Source organism: Cottoperca gobio, chromosome 24 (genome assembly GCF_900634415.1).
Source record: "Cottoperca gobio chromosome 24, fCotGob3.1, whole genome shotgun sequence".
Classification (NCBI taxonomy): domain Eukaryota; kingdom Metazoa; phylum Chordata; class Actinopteri; order Perciformes; family Bovichtidae; genus Cottoperca; species Cottoperca gobio.
The window spans coordinates 170,667-188,392 of NC_041378.1; the positions used below are offsets into that span (position 1 = coordinate 170,667).

At 42.9% G+C, this 17,726-nt stretch overlaps 2 protein-coding genes across 3 annotated transcripts in view; both read right to left on the reverse strand.

The window, feature by feature from the left end:
* pex7 (peroxisomal biogenesis factor 7) overlaps positions 1 to 13,895 on the reverse strand; it is a 30,119-nt gene extending 16,224 nt beyond the window's left edge. Inside the window, exons 1-6 of one of the 2 annotated variants that reach the window (XM_029425422.1) lie at positions 13,754 to 13,895; positions 12,574 to 12,692; positions 11,396 to 11,453; positions 11,098 to 11,248; positions 10,936 to 11,013; positions 10,741 to 10,849 (exon numbers count right to left, since the gene is read on the reverse strand). In XM_029425422.1, the coding sequence (XP_029281282.1) occupies positions 10,741 to 10,849; positions 10,936 to 11,013; positions 11,098 to 11,248; positions 11,396 to 11,453; positions 12,574 to 12,682 (505 nt within the window). In that variant the 5' untranslated portion in view covers positions 12,683 to 12,692; positions 13,754 to 13,895. Of the gene's footprint in view, positions 1 to 10,740; positions 10,850 to 10,935; positions 11,014 to 11,097; positions 11,249 to 11,395; positions 11,454 to 12,573; positions 12,696 to 13,753 lie in introns of both variants that reach the window. The other variant, XM_029425421.1, reaches the window with a different exon arrangement.
* A 635-nt stretch (positions 13,896 to 14,530) lies between these two features.
* LOC115003548 (uncharacterized) lies at positions 14,531 to 17,013 on the reverse strand. Its single transcript, XM_029425390.1, has 3 exons — positions 16,789 to 17,013; positions 15,883 to 16,164; positions 14,531 to 15,489 (listed from the first exon to the last, which is right to left on the reverse strand). The coding sequence occupies exons 1-3, from the start codon at positions 16,916 to 16,918 to the stop codon at positions 14,801 to 14,803; spliced, it is 1,101 nt and encodes a 366-aa protein (XP_029281250.1). The 5' UTR covers positions 16,919 to 17,013; the 3' UTR covers positions 14,531 to 14,800.
* Positions 17,014 to 17,726: the final 713 nt, after the last annotated feature.

The window sequence follows — 17,726 nt, forward strand, 5'->3', positions numbered from 1 at the left end:
ACCAGAGCACCTCCTCCACCAGAACACCTCCTCCACCAAAGCACCTCCTCCACCAGAGCACATCCTCCACCAGAGCACCTCCTCCAACAGAGCACCTCCTCCACCAGAGCAACAGAGAACCTCCTCCACCAGAGCACCTCCTCCATCAGAGCACCTCCTACTCCAGAGCAACCTCCACCAGAGCACCTCCTCCATCAGAGCACATCATCCACCAGAGCACATCATCCAACGGAGCACCTCCTCCACCAGAGCACCTCCTCCACAGAGCACCTCCTCCACCAGAGCAACAGAGAACCTCCTCCACCAGAGCACCTCCTCCATCAGAGCACCTCCTCCTCCAGAGCACATCATCCACCAGAGCACATCCTCCCCCAAAACACCTCCTCCACCAGAGCACAACCTCCATCAGAGCACCTCCTCCTCCAGAGCACATCATCCACCGGAGCACCTCCTCCACCAGAGCACCTCCTCCAACAGAGCACCTCCTCCACCAGAGCAACAGAGAACCTCCTCCACCAGAGCACCTCCTCCATCAGAGCACCTCCTACTCCAGAGCACATCATCCACCAGAGCACCTCCTCCACCAGAGCAACCTCCACCAGAGCACCTCCTCCACCAGAGCACAACCTTCACCAGAGCACCTCCTCCACCAGAACACCTCCTCCACCAAAGCACCTCCTCCACCAGAGCACATCCTCCAACAGAGCACCTCCTCCAACAGAGCACCTCCTCCACCAGAGCAACAGAGAACCTCCTCCACCAGAGCACCTCCTCCATCAGAGCACCTCCTACTCCAGAGCAACCTCCACCAGAGCACCTCCTCCATCAGAGCACATCATCCACCAGAGCACATCCTCCCCCAAAACACCTCCTCCACCAGAGCACAACCTCCATCAGAGCACCTCCTCCTCCAGAGCACATCATCCACCGGAGCACCTCCTCCACCAGAGCACCTCCTCCAACAGAGCACCTCCTCCACCAGAGCAACAGAGAACCTCCTCCACCAGAGCACCTCCTCCATCAGAGCACCTCCTACTCCAGAGCACATCATCCACCAGAGCACCTCCTCCACCAGAGCACCTCCTCCACCAGAGCAACCTCCACCAGAGCACCTCCTCCATCAGAGCACCTCCTCCACCAGAGCACAACCTTCACCAGAGCACCTCCTCCACCAGAGCACCTCCTCCATCAGAGCACCTCCTCCATCAGAGCACCTCCTCCATCAGAGCAACCTCCTCAATCCTCCCGCTCTTTATCGATTCTTTCATAACCGTTTTAACCTCCGCTTCTTCCTGTTATTTATCCTCTTCCTCGCTCACACACTCCTCCGCCATGTGGGGAAGCTCCACCACGTCAAGGGGAAAACATGCCAACTAGGCAGTGTGTGTGTGTGTGTGTGTGTGTGTGTGTGTGTGTGTGTGTATGTGTGTGTGTGTGTGTGTGTATTCTGCAGCACATTGAAGGCTGACTTCTGTAAAAGGGTCTCACTCTATTACACCTGGTGTCTCTGCTGCATCAGCAAGTTCAGCTTAGACACACACACACAGACAGACACACACACACACCCTCTCACATGCAGCTACCTTTAAGCTTCTTACTGATGTGAAACAAATTTGAAATTCTGCTAAATTCCACACACACACACACACACACACACACACACACACACACACACACACACACACACACTACAATAACCTGCACTGACTTTCGTTTTCTCCACTTATAACGAATGTAAGAGACAACTAGCTCATCTCATGTTCAGCTTCTCAACAACAACAACGATTCAAGATCTTCCAGTTTTACCCTACCCCTACCCTAACGATCAAGATAAACCTGCAACGATTAGATTCAATATATGCAATAAGTTGAATTGTTTTTAATGCAATTGAAACCTTCCCCTGTCTCATCCAACACACTGTGCATCATTTCTTGTGACTATAAATATGGACTTCCTGACTGCTGAACACGACAAGTGACTCTGAGAGTAACACTTCACCGATTGGCTCATATTGATCCGTTCTGACCAATCAAGTCGTCATCTTCACGACTGCAACTCTTCCGACAGCAGCACAAACACTGATATAGTTACTCTCAGGAGGAATGAAGAGTACGTTTGATATACTACCAGATATAAAGTGTCTCAAAAACATGAACCAAACAGAACATTTGGAAGAAGTTCAATCCAAAGAAAAAGGTCAAAAAGAGCCGTTTCATTTATGTTTAAATGTCAAACTAGTTCCTTTAGCTGATGTTATCTCTTCCAGCTCCCTGGTGGGGGGAGATATGCATCTCACACATGCGTAGGTATTTGCATTTCTAAACATGGTTCTGAATGTGAGCGTGTGGGAGAAGCAAACAGGAGCTGCGTTCACACAAATTTACAGGATTTCTTTTTATTAGAAGATGAAGCTGAGAGCAGCCACCTCCACAGTGTTACAGGGTGAACACACACACACACACACACACACACACACACACAGCTGGATCGTGTCCTCCACAGAGACGAGCTGGCAGAGCAGCGGTGTGGAGAAACACAAGCCACCAGAGGAATTACACGCAGACTAAAGGCATCGTGCTGCTTTTATTCTCAGATTACTTGTGCAGCTCCGCTTGTCTCTGTTCATTTCTGTCAACAGAGAACAGAAGCCAAAGAAGACAAATGATAGACGCTGTGAGCAACGGGTTTCACAAACAAGATCCACAATCAGGAGCTCAGTCTGCGGCTCGGGAACCAGAGAGTCGCCGGAGTACAGTGAGGAGCCATGTTCAGCTGCTGGGCTACAGAGGACCATGAGGCGGACATCTCCCCGTACACCAATACATGCGTAAAGGTCCCGTTTCTGTATTTGTACAAACAAATTCATTTTCCCGAGAGGGATTAATAAAGTGTGTTCTTCTGGTGTTGGTCTAGAGGTACACCTTCCAAACAAAACACTAGAAGGACGGGAGTTTAACACCAGGCTGCCACCATTGTACCCCTGAGCAAGGCACTTAACCCTGAGCTGCTCCAGGGAGACTGTCCCTGTACTTAGTTCACTGTAAGTCGCTCTGGATAAGAGATGAAACGTAAAGCAAGAGAACCAGCATGCGTTTAACGGCGCCGATCTCTCACTCTAGTGTTGAAGTCAAGACCAACTAAACCGAGACCAGAGCAGTGCGAGTGGAACATGCAAACCATAGGAACTGGCTGTGTGGTCAAACATCTGCCGTCCTGTTCTCCAGCCCTGACATAAGTCAAGTCCATTTATTTATACAGCCCAATATCCCAAATCACAAGGAACTTTAATGACCTTTGACCCCTCAAATCAAATGAGGACCGCACAGTGGTATTATGTTCTGTGATGACGTGTTGACCTTTAAAAACATTACGATGATGTAAAGTAAATCCTGCATCCCTCAACGGATGGAGGCAACTCTTCAACCAGCTGTGTGTTGTTTACGATGTTGATCGCTTGTTTACAGTCCAACATCAAGAGTTTAGCTGTTTTACTGAAACTCTGATTTGTTGCAGAGCTGAGAGCAACTCTGGCACCACACACACACACACACACACACACACACACACAGCTGGAGGTCTTGTGTGGCACTGAAGCAAATTGGGTGGGATGGAGAGAAGAGACGGATGAGAGGAGAGAGGAAGAGGAGGAGAAACATGACAAGATCTCACACACACACACACACACACACACACACACACAGAGAAGATGTGAGGAGGAGAGGCAGCAAGGAGGAAAGTCCGATAAGCTTATCGAAATGAGACGCCATCTGCCCCCCCGCCTCCTCTACATCTCCGTCACTCACTTCCTGTCTCTTCAAAGCTCAGTAGCCTCCTCATGCTAACACGCCACCAGGGGGGAAGCCTCCACGGGGAGATAAGGCGGCAATTCTCCAATGTACGCTAACGCTAGCTAGCGCTGTTTGACAACTCCCTATCATCCATCCAGGAACAACACAGCGCAGATTAAACAAACTAACTACACTACACACCTGGTAGTTTATAGAGTAGAACTACACACCTGGTAGTTTATAGAGTAGAACTACACACCTGTTAGTTTATAGAGTAGAACTACACACCTGGTAGTTTATAGAGTAGAACTACACACCTGGTAGTTTATAGAGTAGAACTACACACCTGGTAGTTTATAAAGTAGAACTACACACCTGGTAGTTTATAGAGTAGAACTACACACCTGGTAGTTTATAGAGTAGAACTACACACCTGGTAGTTTATAGAGTAGAACTACACACACCTGGTAGTTTATAGAGTAGAACTACACACCTGGTAGTTTATAGAGTAGAACTACACACCTGTTAGTTTATAGAGTAGAACTACGCACCTGTTAGTGTATATAGTAGAACTACACACCTGGTAGTTTATAGAGTAGAACTACGCACCTGTTAGTGTATAGAGTAGAACTACACACCTGGTAGTTTATAGAGTAGAACTACACACCTGGTAGTTTATAGAGTAGAACTACACACCTGGTAGTTTATAGAGTAGAACTACGCACCTGGTAGTTTATAGAGTAGAACTACGCACCTGTTAGTGTATATAGTAGAACTACACACCTGGTAGTTTATAGAGTAGAACTACGCACCTGTTAGTGTATATAGTAGAACTACACACCTGGTAGTTTATAGAGTAGAACTACACACCTGGTAGTTTATAGAGTAGAACTACACACCTGTTAGTGTATAGAGTAGAACTACACACCTGGTAGTTTATAGAGTAGAACTACACACCTGGTAGTTTATAGAGTAGAACTACACACCTGGTAGTTTATAGAGTAGAACTACACACCTGGTAGTTTATAGAGTAGAACTACACACCTGGTAGTTTATAGAGTAGAACTACACACCTGTTAGTGTATAGAGTAGAACTACACACTACACACCCCCTCCCTCTCTCTCTCTCTCCCTCCCCCTCTCTATGGAATGTTGCCCACCTTCTCATTACAGCTCTGACCAGGCCTGCAGCAGAGCACTGAGACACGACCCCTCTATCAACACCAGTCCTGTATAGAGAGTCCTTCCTGCTCAGGTATGTGTGTGTGTGTGTGTGTGTGTGTGTGTGTGTGTGTGTGTGTGTGTTTTGCTCATGGCCACTGTGAGGTTCACTTATGTGATGCTGTAACATATAATAGCAGCGGATTGCACAAACATTAACGGCATAGAAAACAAGAAAATCAAGACTAGATAGAATATCATTAATCCTCTCTCTCTGTCTCTCTCAGGTGCACACAGGGACAGGTGTAAACAGGGACAGGTGCACACAGGGACAGGTGCACACAGGGACAGGTGGACACAGGGACAGGTGCACACAGGGACAGGTGCACACAGGGACAGGTGTAAACAGGGACAGATGCACACAGGGACAGGTGCACACAGGGACAGGTGGACACAGGCACAGGTGCTCACAGGGACAGGTGCACACAGGGACAGGTGTAAACAGGGACAGGTGTAAACAGGGACAAGTGTAAACAGGGACAGGTGCACACAGGGACAGGTGTAAACAGGGACAGGTGTAAACAGGGACAGGTGCACACAGGGACAAGTGTAAACAGGGACAGGTGTAAACAGGGACAGGTGCACACAGGGACAAGTGTAAACAGGGACAGGTGTAAACAGGGACAAGTGTAAACAGGGACAGGTGCAAACAGGGACAGGTGCACACAGGGACAGGTGCACACAGGGACAGGTGTAAACAGGGACAGGTGTAAACAGGGACAGGTGTAAACAGGGACAGGTGCACACAGGGACAGGTGTAAACAGGGACAGGTGTAAACAGGGACAGGTGTAAACAGGGACATGTGTAAACAGGGACAGGTGCACACAGGGACAGGTGTAAACAGGGACAGGTGTAAACAGGGACAGGTGTAAACAGGGACAGGTGTAAACAGGGACATGTGTAAACAGGGACAGGTGTAAACAGGGACAGGTGTAAACAGGGACAGGTGCACACTGTATATATACTGAATCCTGATGTTTGCTGGAAGAGGAAACTCATGTGTTGCTAAAGCTTCCCCTGAGGCCAGTGTGTGTGTGTGTGTGTGTGTGTTTGTCGGTGAACCTTTGTCTCTGATGGATGCCTACTATCAATTATTTAACCAGACACTACCTGCTATCATTGAACAAACATAATAAACACACACACACATATAATTAACAGACAAACTGTGTGTGTGTGTGTGTGTGTGTGTGTGTGTGTGTTTCAGCGTTCTGCAAAACATAATTTGTGTGTAAAACACACGCACACCTCAGTCTTACTCTTCATCACGTCTTTTCTTCCTGATTCAACACCTGAACTTGCTCATCCAGTGTGTTAACAACTCAAATATAAACTTTCTTTATATATTACATGTGTAATATCTGTATCCCTGCACGGATGTGATGTTAGCATCAGTGTTGCTGCTGTAAGGCCTAGCTCGGGTTAAACAAGTCTTACTGCATCTCTAGATCGACGCCTCCTCTCGTGGACTCTGTGCTCATGTTATTCCTCCTCGTCTCAGTACTGAAGAGGAGGCTGCTGTCGTGCAGAAGGTTTGCAGATTTATTTTATAAGACATATAATTATTATATCGGGCTGCTTTTATACATCCTGACTCTTCCAACATGTGGTGCACCAGGATACCTCAGGATGTTAATTCTGTCTCCTTCACACTTTGTTGTTTCTTCTCTAGATTAGTCTGAGCTTCTGTGTTTTAAAGTTGTTTGTGTGCAGGAGACACTGGTTCCAGCAGCGTCTCATCGCTCTCCTTGTCCCAGAACTACACAGCACTGAGTCCCAACTGACCCGAGACTTTACTTCCTGCCTGCAGGAGCCTTTAGGGGAGCGGACGGGAGGAAACACAGACTGAAAGTGGAGCAGCAGCCAGACAAACGACTGAACTGGATTCAACTTAATTGAAGCGCAGAGAGAGATAAACACAGAAGCTGCTGCAGGTCAGAACAGAGCAGGTTCACCTTCACCTGCGGCTGCAACATAAAGCAACGAGAACTCGGCTCTGACGTTCAGCTCATTCTCACAGGATTGTTTGGCCCAAAGAATTCAGTCTGGACACAAGAGTTGAGATTTAATCCTAAACTCATTTCATTAACTTTCAATTGCTTTTTGTAAATACGTGTGTGTGTGTGTGTGTGTGTGTGTGTGTGTTTTCTTTGATTACATCACTATTAATCCACTTTTTCTATTAGATGTACCTCATTTAATTAACTTTACAAAGACACTTAAATTCTACGGCTTTTTATAAATAATGAATTTTCTGCGTCATTGCTGTTTGATTAAAATACGTATATTTAAATATAAATATCTCTTTATATCTGAATGGGTTAGGGTTAGTGAATGTTTAGTAGATGTGTTGGAAGTCAGAAACAGAAAAGTGTTAAATATTATACAAGTACTTCTACACGCCTGCATTGAGATGTTTCAGAATCAAACAATGGCAGAAGCTCTCTCTTCCCTATGAGCAGTGTACACATCCTTCAGCTAAAACTACAAACATGGCCGACAGCAGATGATATCACGTCTCTAGTAAACGTTAACGTAGTTTGATGAACATTAAACTTGTACTTGCACAGATCCTCTGTGAGCGAGAAGCTGTGAGACGTCTTCTCCAGGAAATAATCAGATGATTATAATATATATATTATTATTATTATTATTATTATTATTATTATTATTATTATTATATATATATATATATATATATATATAATATATATATGCATGTTCAGAGTTTTTTATTATCTCTTTCTTGGTTCAAGCTCGACTGCTAACGAGGAAGATGTGTCATTTAGATGAATATTTAATTAAATTAAATTATTTAGAACAAGTATTAAATATTAATAATACATTTAAAGTCTCTGTTAATAAAGTTATTTATTTTATTTTTATTGTATTTAAGATAGTGAGTGTTTCTTTAGACAGAATCCAAGCTTTAATAAAATCCAGTGAGTGTTGTTGGGTGGCTGCATCAGGTGACATGTGGACCTGCAGGTGAGATCATCATTGTGCTTTTATTGTGGCGGTGAGCGCTCAGTAAATCGTTTATGTGCAGCTCCGCAGGGTTCGTCTGATCCAATGATCAGGTCACGAGTCTAAACTCAACAAACACTCGACGTCTGGATCCAGCAATTACATTACTTCCATTTCAAATAAATCTCATTTACATCTTTACCGTCCTGAAGGACCGACGTCACACTTTTGTATTTTATTATATTATATATATTATATTATTGTGGCGAGTTTAGTTTGGACTGAAAAATTAATTATTCAATATATTTTAACATTTTCCACAAATATATAAAAATCACTTCTAACATGATTCTTGGTGTTTAAAGTTTCATCCTTTAAACCAGGGTGGGGAACCTTCGGCTGATTGTAGTTTAACAAGCGGCTGCAGGACAGAGTTTAATCCTGATTAATTGGTAATGCTGCAACATTTTGTATTAATTACGTTTATTTGACTTTAACATGATTCTAAAGTTTTGTTTTCCTGTATTCGGTCCAGCTGGAGCTGCTGCACTCAGTAAATAATATGCGTCTAAAACCAAGTTTGTTTTTAAATAAAACTCCATAAAAAGCAGAGGAGGAACGCAGATCTGCACGCGGGTCACACGGTTGAACCCCCCGAGCAACACGAGCTTAACATCTTCCTGCTTAGAAAATCTCATCACAGATTTCCGCTCGCGCTCGCAAACCAATTAACCCGAACGCATCAGGAAACTTAATCAGCAGCGCTTCACAAACTGATACTGCAGCTGCTGCAGCTCCACCCTCTGATGGAGTCAGAGCTGCACCTCCACCCTCTGATGGAGTCAGCGCTGTGCTCCACCCTCTGATGGAGTCAGCGCTGTGCTCCACCTTCTGATGCGCTCCCACAGAAGGAGAACCCGGCTCTCCCTCCCTGATGAATGAAGCTGGTCTCCTGCAGACGTTCACATCTTCATTACTGATGCTGCTCATCTGTCTTCACTGTAATGCAGCTGCTGCTAATATGGGGACGGAGTGATTAGAGACGAGAAGGACGAGGAGAAGGAGGAGGAGGAGGAGGAGGAGGAGGAGGAGGAGGAGGAGGTAGGAGGATGAGGAGGAGGAGGAGACGAGGACGAGGAGGAGGAGGAGGACGAGGAGAAGGAGAAGGAGGAGGACTAGGAGAAGAAGAAGGAGGAGGAGGAGGAGGAGGAGGACGAGGCCGAGGAGGAGGACGAGGAGAAGGAGGAGGAGGAGGAGGAGGAGGAGGAGGAGGACGAGTGAGAGGAGGAGGACGAGGAGGAGGACGAGGAGAAGGAGAAGGAGGACGAGGACGACGAGGAGGAGGAGGAGGACGAGGAGGAGGAGGACGAGGAGGAGGACGAGGAGAAGGAGAAGGAGAGGACGAGGAGGAGGACGAGGAGGAGGACGAGGAGAAGGAGGGGAGGAGGAGGAGGAGGAGGAGGAGGAGGAGGACGAGGAGGAGGAGGAGGAGGACGAGGAGGAGGACGAGGAGGAGGAGGAGGACGAGGAGGAGGAGAGGAGAAGGAGAAGGAGGAGACGGGAGGAGGAGGAGGAGGAGGACGAGGAGAAGGAGGAGGAGGAGGAGGACGAGGACGAGGAGGAGGAGGAGGACGAGGAGTAGACGAGGAGAAGGAGAAGGAGGAGGACGAGGAGGAAGGAGGAGGAGGAGGAGGACGAGGAGAGAAGGAGAAGGAGGAGGACGAGGAGAAGAAGAAGAAGAAGGAGGAGGAGGAGGAGGACGAGGACGAGAGGAGGACTGGAGGAGGATGAGGAGAAGGAGGAGGAGGAGGAGGACGAGGAGGAGGAGGAGGACGAGGAGGAGGACGAGGAGAAGGAGAAGGAGGAGGAGGAGGAGGACGGGACGACGAGGAGGAGGAGGAGGACGAGGAGGAGGAGGAGGAGGACGAGGACGAGGAGAATGAGGAGTAGGAGGACGAGGAGAAGGATGGGGAGATGAGAGAGGAGGAGGAGGAGGACGAGGAGAGTACGAGATAAGTATAAGGAGGAGTACGAGGAGGATGATGACAGGATGATGACGAGGAGAAGAAGGAGGATATAGAGGACGAGGCGAGAGGAGATGACTATAGAGGACGAGTAGAAGGTAAGGGATTATTATTACTATTATAATTATAATTATTATTACTATTATAATTATTATTATTATTATTACTATTATTATTATCATTATTACTATTATAATTATTATTACTATTATTATTATTACTATTATTATTATTATTACTATTATAATTATTATTACTATTATTATTACTATTATAATAATAATTATTATTATTATTACTACTATTATTATTATTATCACATTTATAAAGTATAAAAACAAACTGAGCTGCAGACTGTGGATGTGGAAGATGAAGATGAAGATGAAGATGACACTTTATCTACAGAATGAGTAACTCACAGATTCAAGACTTCATCAAAAAGCAGGTTTTCTTCGTGAGTCTGAAGGAACACGAGACGCAGAGACACAACAACGCAGCCGCAGCGCCACCTTGTGACCGCGTTACAAAACACACGCCACCGACAGACGAGTCAAACGTGATGAAGATCATTAAACTGATGTTTTAGTGCATCCTCTTCACAAAGTTTATCATCCATGATTATTATGTGGTGACTGAAGTTTATCATCACATTGTGAGATTAAAGTTATGACATATTATATTTTCATGTTTCCTTCACTAAAAGAATCTCTCCAGCTTGTGTTGTGTGCGCAGACTCACCCGAGGCTGAAGCAAAGCATCCTGGGATGTGAGGCGACCAAATGGTGCTGTAGATGACCCCTTCATGACCCCTGAGCGTGGTCAACGACTGGCTGAGAGCGGGGTCCCACTGGAGGGACGGAAGAGACACAACAATAAAAACACAGACAGAAAAGAAGTGACAACAGTACACAAATACAAAAGTACAAAACTCACCACTTTAGCGGTTTGATCCCAGGAGCCGGAGACGATGAGGTTCTCTCCTCTGGTCTGACTCCAGTCTACAGAATACACCTACACACACACACACACACACACACACGTCCTTACAGAGCCCACACACTCGTGTACTTCAGTGAGTTTGTTTGAGCGTCTGACCTCTTGTGTGTGTTCTTTGGCCACTCTGAGCGGAGCGTTGTGATTGGCTGTGTCCCACAGCTGCAGGCTACCGTCCCCGCCGCCGGCGACCAAGACGTGCTCGTTGGCTTCGCTCCACGATACGTCGAACAGACCGTCACCCCACTGCCAGCTGACACACACACACACACACACACACACACACAGTAACTACCGCTAACACTAAACTAAAGTGATGAAGTGGTTAAGTGTAAAACTTAAAGTGCGTAAAGGTCAAAGATCAAACTTCAAACTAAATTATAAAAAGAAGGAACTTTACCTTCTGACTAAAGAGACTCCCGTCTCCGTCTCCTCCAGGACCAGCAGGGAGCCACGACCTGCAAACACTCAGTGAGTTCAACTCGCAGCAGACAAAGTGTTTCAGCTGGTTGTCACAAAGTCTCCGACATGTTCCCTCGTCCGGTGGTGGAGGGCGCCGTCACCCCACATGGAGGTCACATGTTAATGTGATTCTACTCAGCAGAATATCCAGATTCAATAAGTTCCAACCTTAATTAATCTGCTCTCAAACCTTAGATCTCTCCTCTCATTATTATAATGATGTTTACAGTACATGCAGGAAGCAAGCTTCTCATGAATATGATATAATCACTGATTGTTGGCTGTTCGAAGATCATTGGTGAGAGAAAATAAGCTTTTCTCTATCGAAGTTATCTCGAAATCTCATGAGAATTCCCAACTTTTCTGCATTTCATATCAACATTCTGAGCGCATCAACCAAATAATCATGCACGAGGAAAACCAGCGTTTTGAGCGAGTAGCTGACGTAAGTGTAAAAGTCATCAGGCTTTTATTTTAATGATCATTTCATGTGTTCAGCTTCTCATTTACATTCATGTCGTAAATATTCATCAGGCTGCCACGAAGAGCGGACAAACACAAGGTGAGACAAATCTAAATAAAGTCAGAGGTTTTGATAAACAGATTGAATATTGGATACACGTCTCTGATATTATCATTTTATTATTATTATTATTAGAAAATTAGAAATTATCCAATAATTATTCTAGAAGGTTTTGAGTCTGTTGTTAGTATTTAAATATAAAATAATAAATAATTAGGTTAAAAATAATTTTAAATACAAGAAAAAAAAGTGGCTTTTTATGTTTATTTATTTATTATTTATTTATGTTTATTTCAAATATATGTTGTTATTTATTATTATTTATTTATGTTTATTTAAAACATTTGTTATTTATTATTATTATTATTATTATTATTTATGTTTATTTTAAATATTTGTTGTTATTTATTATTATTATTATTTATGTTTATTTAAAATATTTGTTGTTATTTACTATTATTATTATTTAAAATATTTTTTGTTATTTATTTATTTATTTATTAATTTTAAGGATTATTTAAAATGAATTAAGCCTTTAAATGACTCTCGAGAGAACACGCAGATTTGAAAGGTTGTAAGTGCACCACGCTGACCTGCGATGCCGTAGTGCTGTGAGGCGGCGCAGGCCACTCTGTTGGGGATGAACGGAGACACTTCCACAGCGTAGCCGTGACGGGCCGGACAGCGAAACACCTTCATCATCAGCAGCTTCCTGCTGATAGAAATGTGGAGTTCAGGGTTCATCGGGAGACTAAAGGTTTGCAGGCTAAATGTTTGGTGTAAATGTTACAGTTAGTTTTTAGGGTATTTGGTTAGTGTTTGTAAATGTTACTGTATGATACACACGTTCTCAAATCCAGACAGTAAGTAATATTAGTAAACATATGTTCTAAATACTATCTGCTTAGTGTCTGGACCCCTGTTCTCATCTCCATTATGTCTTATTGTACTTGTATTTTACTGTTTTGTGAAGAAACTAAAACTGAACTAAATTTAAGATTCAGATTATTAATGCAAAAATAAAAATAAACTAATAATGTATTACTACAGATTAAGCTACTTAAAGTATTTAAAATCAGGCCCAACTTCACTAGCTGCAACATTAAAGTGATGAACACATGCATCAATAATTATAATACAATATTATTATTATTAATATTAATATTATTATTATTATTAAGAGTATTATTATTAATATTATTATTATTATTAAGAGTATTATTATTAAGAGTATTGTTATTATTAAGAGTATTATTATTAATATTATTATTATTAAGAGTATTATTATTAATATTATTGTTATTATTATTAAGAGTATTATTATTAATATTATTATTATTATTAAGAGTATTATTATTAAGAGTATTATTATTATTAATATTATTATTATGAGTATTATTATTAAGAGTATTGTTATTATTATTATTAATATTATTATTAAGAGTATTATTATTAAGAGTATTGTTATTATTATTATTATTAATATTCATATTATTATTATTATTAAGAGTATTCTGAAATGGGCCATTCTGCTAAATGAGTACTTTTACTTGTAGCAGAGTATTTCTACACTGTAGTATTACTACTTTAACTGAAGTACAAGATCAGAATACTTCTTCCCGCACTGTTTAAATGAGTTTAACAATACACGTATAGCTCTTTGTGATATTTTACATCTCTAATGCTACAGCATTGTAAAAGTAAATGCATAATGTAGAAAATGACCCAATATCACATTAAAAACTAACGTTAATAACGTGTCCCGGTACTTACAGATGAAAGAGAACAGCTGTCAGACTTTACTGTCGCTTAGAAACTTTAAAACCACCGGAAACGCGTTTATAAATCCTTAAATATGACGAATATTCAGTGTTTCCAGCAGCTTCGGTTGACACCAGCGCGTTGACAACTTCACAACCACTTCCGTGTTTTGATCAGCTGACCCAAAGACCCGGATGGAAGTCGTTTTAGTTGTAATACCGTCGATGCGCCTGTAGGGGGCAGTGCTCCTTCAAAATAAAATCAGCACACTCACATTCATTATGTGAATAATTAGTAAATATGTGTAAAAATAAATGTTATCAACCAGAATTTCTTCCTGAATCATTACACTGTCTGTCACAATGAACATCATAGATTCTGTTTAATTAAAGAATGCATACAGGATTCCTTATTGCCACCCAGAATAATATTTAAGACACTACATCAGTTACTTAGGATTCATTTTGTTCATTTTTTAAGACTTTTGAAAGTTTGATTTAAGACATTTTTATATTAATTAATTCAATACCTTTTAAAGCATCCGCGGGAACTCTGGCATAGATCAGTGGTGGAGGAAGTGAAGATATTTTAAAACAAAAAAATGCAAAGAAATGAAGTGCAACATATGTGTTTGTTACTTAACAAAGTTATACTTCTTTTATATCGAAGGCAGTTTAAATTAATGTTTTTGTAGCTGCTCTGTACAACATGACACGTCACTCACAAACTCTTTAATATTATTGCAATTTGTTTATGAGAAATGAATAAATTTGTGCAGACCAGACATTATATATATAAATCCATATATTTCACAGTTTAATCTCAACAACAACCATGTTTCTGATCACGTGTTCTTTCTCTACACACAAAGGAACGTCGTGTTTACCGTCTTCACTTTGATAATTCATATATCAAAATATAAATTACAGTTACAAGGATTGTTTTATTAAAAACAGCACAAACGATACAATATCATAAAAATGGAAAAAAATGGGAATTATATTTTTCATAAAGTCCACAAATATGTGATCCGTTCAGTATTTATAAAAATGATTTGGGTCACTGGAAACTGGTAGCACCGAACTCTGCCTCGTGTAGAAACTGCTGCACCTTGGTTCTGACCCAGGACTGTTTCTCTGCAGGAAGTCTCCTCATGGCCGGAGCCAAGCTCAGTAAGAACAGCGTCACATCGTCTCTCTGCTCCAGCTCCCGCTCCCTCTGAGCCTCGCGGGCCTCCAGCCTCCTCAGGTACTCCTCCAGCAGAGCGTCGCTGCCGCTCTTCCTCTTGGCCCGGGTCGGCCTGGGAGACGCGGCGTCGCAATCCTCCTCGCCGTCAGTGAGCACCAACAGCTCCGCCACCTCGGCTTCCTGCTCCTCTGTTTTCAAGTGGCTGAGCCCGGAGGCGGCGCAGGACGGCTGCAGGGGACGCAGGTCGGGCTGTGGGACTCCCGGCGACGACCGCGCAGGAGGCATCAGCTGATCTGAGGGCTGCGAGGAAGAGTGCGAAGAAGCTAAGGACGCCGCTAGAGAGGTGACGGAGTGCATCATCATCTCAAACAGTTCCTTCATGTTGTCGTGCTGTTGCATCTGTGCACAGTCGTCTCTCGCAGCGCCGTCTGACGTCCCCTCCAGCTTCGCTTCTTTGAATCTGATGCCGTCTCTGTTGGCAGACGACGGCCGCTTCCTCTGAACGAACTCTGAGGAGGAGGAGGACGTTGTTGTCGTCGTCGCGTCTACGACGGAGATGTCTGCGGAGAAAACCGTCACATTTCATCCCACAGCAGGATTTAATATTCAACAGGCCCCGACACCGACACCTGAACTTTGTGTTCTCTAAGCTTCACACTTCTAGTTGTTGAGCTGCTCTCATGTTTGTCTCCGTTGAAACTTTAATTATTGAGTAATTTAATATCTTTATGTTTTATATATCTGCAGTGAATATCAACACTTCCCATGAAGCGTCAAAGAACTCCGATGATGCTTCTTGGGACTAAATGTTCACATGCAGGATCGAATAACTTGAGACAGAAGCATATTATCGTTACACAGAATCAACACGTGTCTAATCATCTAATAAACTCTGTTATTGGCCTCTTATGAAACGTGAGACGCATTCTCAGGGAACATCTTAAAGAACGAACCGTAATGCTCGTCGTCGTCGTCGTCGTCGCTGCGTGTTTCGGTCGTCGTACTGCAGCCCATCTCTGAGGCGTGGAACAGAGAGGGCTGCGGGTCCAGAGCCCAGCCGTTGGTGCCGGCAGCTCTGGCGTCGATAAAGGGGTTTAAAAACGACAGAATGGCCGAGTATCTCCACGGCCTGTAGTTAAAGAGCCCGATGCCGCTCTCACGCCGCTCTTTCTCCCGCTGCCGTTCCCTCCGGTGTTGGTCCCTCAGCGTCTTCCACTTCCTTCTGCACTCAGACTCTGACGAACACAAGAAGAAGAACAGATGTGGACATTACTACAGATGTTTCCTATCTCAAGTCTGGTAGCGCGCACACACACACACACACACACACACACACACACACACACACACACAGAGACACAGACCAAACCTCTTAAAACTCTGACTTGATTTTACGTGAGCTCGTCTTTTCATTCCATGCTTTTGCTTTATCTGTCAAAGCGCACTAAAAATATTAATATAAAGTCATTTTGCTGATAATACGTAGGTACTTATTCTGGCGTCAAACATGTAATGATGTAACTTCAAAGTCTGTAAACTGGCCAGCTGTTCTGGTACATTTCTAAACCTTATTTTTTATGAATCTTTACGTTTGTGAGCTATTTATAAGATTAAAGTATTCAGTAGGAACCAATGTGCTTTGGGCTGAGCGCCACAGACAGTCGGAACGTATTAAGAGACGCACCTCTATTGTTTTGATCTTTTTAAGAAGAGGTTTGTTGAACATTGTAAAAGTAAAGTGGTTTAATGAAGTCTCACCTCACAGCCACATGAAATCTGCTTCTTGTGGGTTAGTCGGTGAAATAAACAGTTTTCGCAGAGCAGCCGTTAACGTTAAGAAATTAAAAAAGAAAACTTACCGGGAACACCGACGATCTCTGACACCTGTCTCCACGACTCGGCTCTCATGTTCAGGTCCCTGTAGGTCAGAGAGTTGGTGTCGTAGAGGCTCGGGAAGCCGGAGACCGCCAGGATCAATTTGTGCTCCATTTTCTGTTTCAAACTTCTGTCGCTGCCCGGAGGAGAGGAGCGAGACGAGAGGAAAACAAAAGACCGTTTCCGTTTCCGGTGAAGCTCAGCGGCCGCCCCCGTGCGTCACATCTTCATTTGTAGAAGGAATTCAAATACAATTAAAGACTTGTTTGTCCTGCTCTATCATATATACATTTAAATAATACATTTAAATTACATTATTACAATCTTTTTTTTTCTTCTACTTACTTGTAATTCTAATATTACCTATAAAATATCTACATGATGTTACATTACACACTTTCCCCCAAACAAAACCACCATATGGAATATTAGAGACATTACTGTTTTGTCATTTTTTAAAATCTTTTAAAATTAGGTTGATAAACGAGCTGCTGTAACAAGCAGAGAATGTCCTTATTGGTATAATAGTCTAACGTCTGATCAAAAGTCATCAGCACTTCAGGGTAAATTGTATTTTTATTTTAATGAATTATTCATCTATTATTATTTTTTTAAATTATAATAATGTTTATGAGGTATTTTGTTTTTATTTATTGTATATATTTTTATTGCAGTGTGATGTTGGATTATTGTATAATTACATTGTGTTTACATTATATAAACATTATATTTTGTGTTGTCGGTGCTTTTTGTTCAGCTTTGTTGTCCTAGTTTTTAGCTCTTTTCATGGATTACTGGACGTGTCAGAGGCTTCTCACTCAAACAGACACGTACAAACCAGGAAGAGACTCACAATGAGCACAAAGAAACATTAACAGACTACAAAGAGACACAAAACAGCTGCAAAGGGACACAAAGAGAC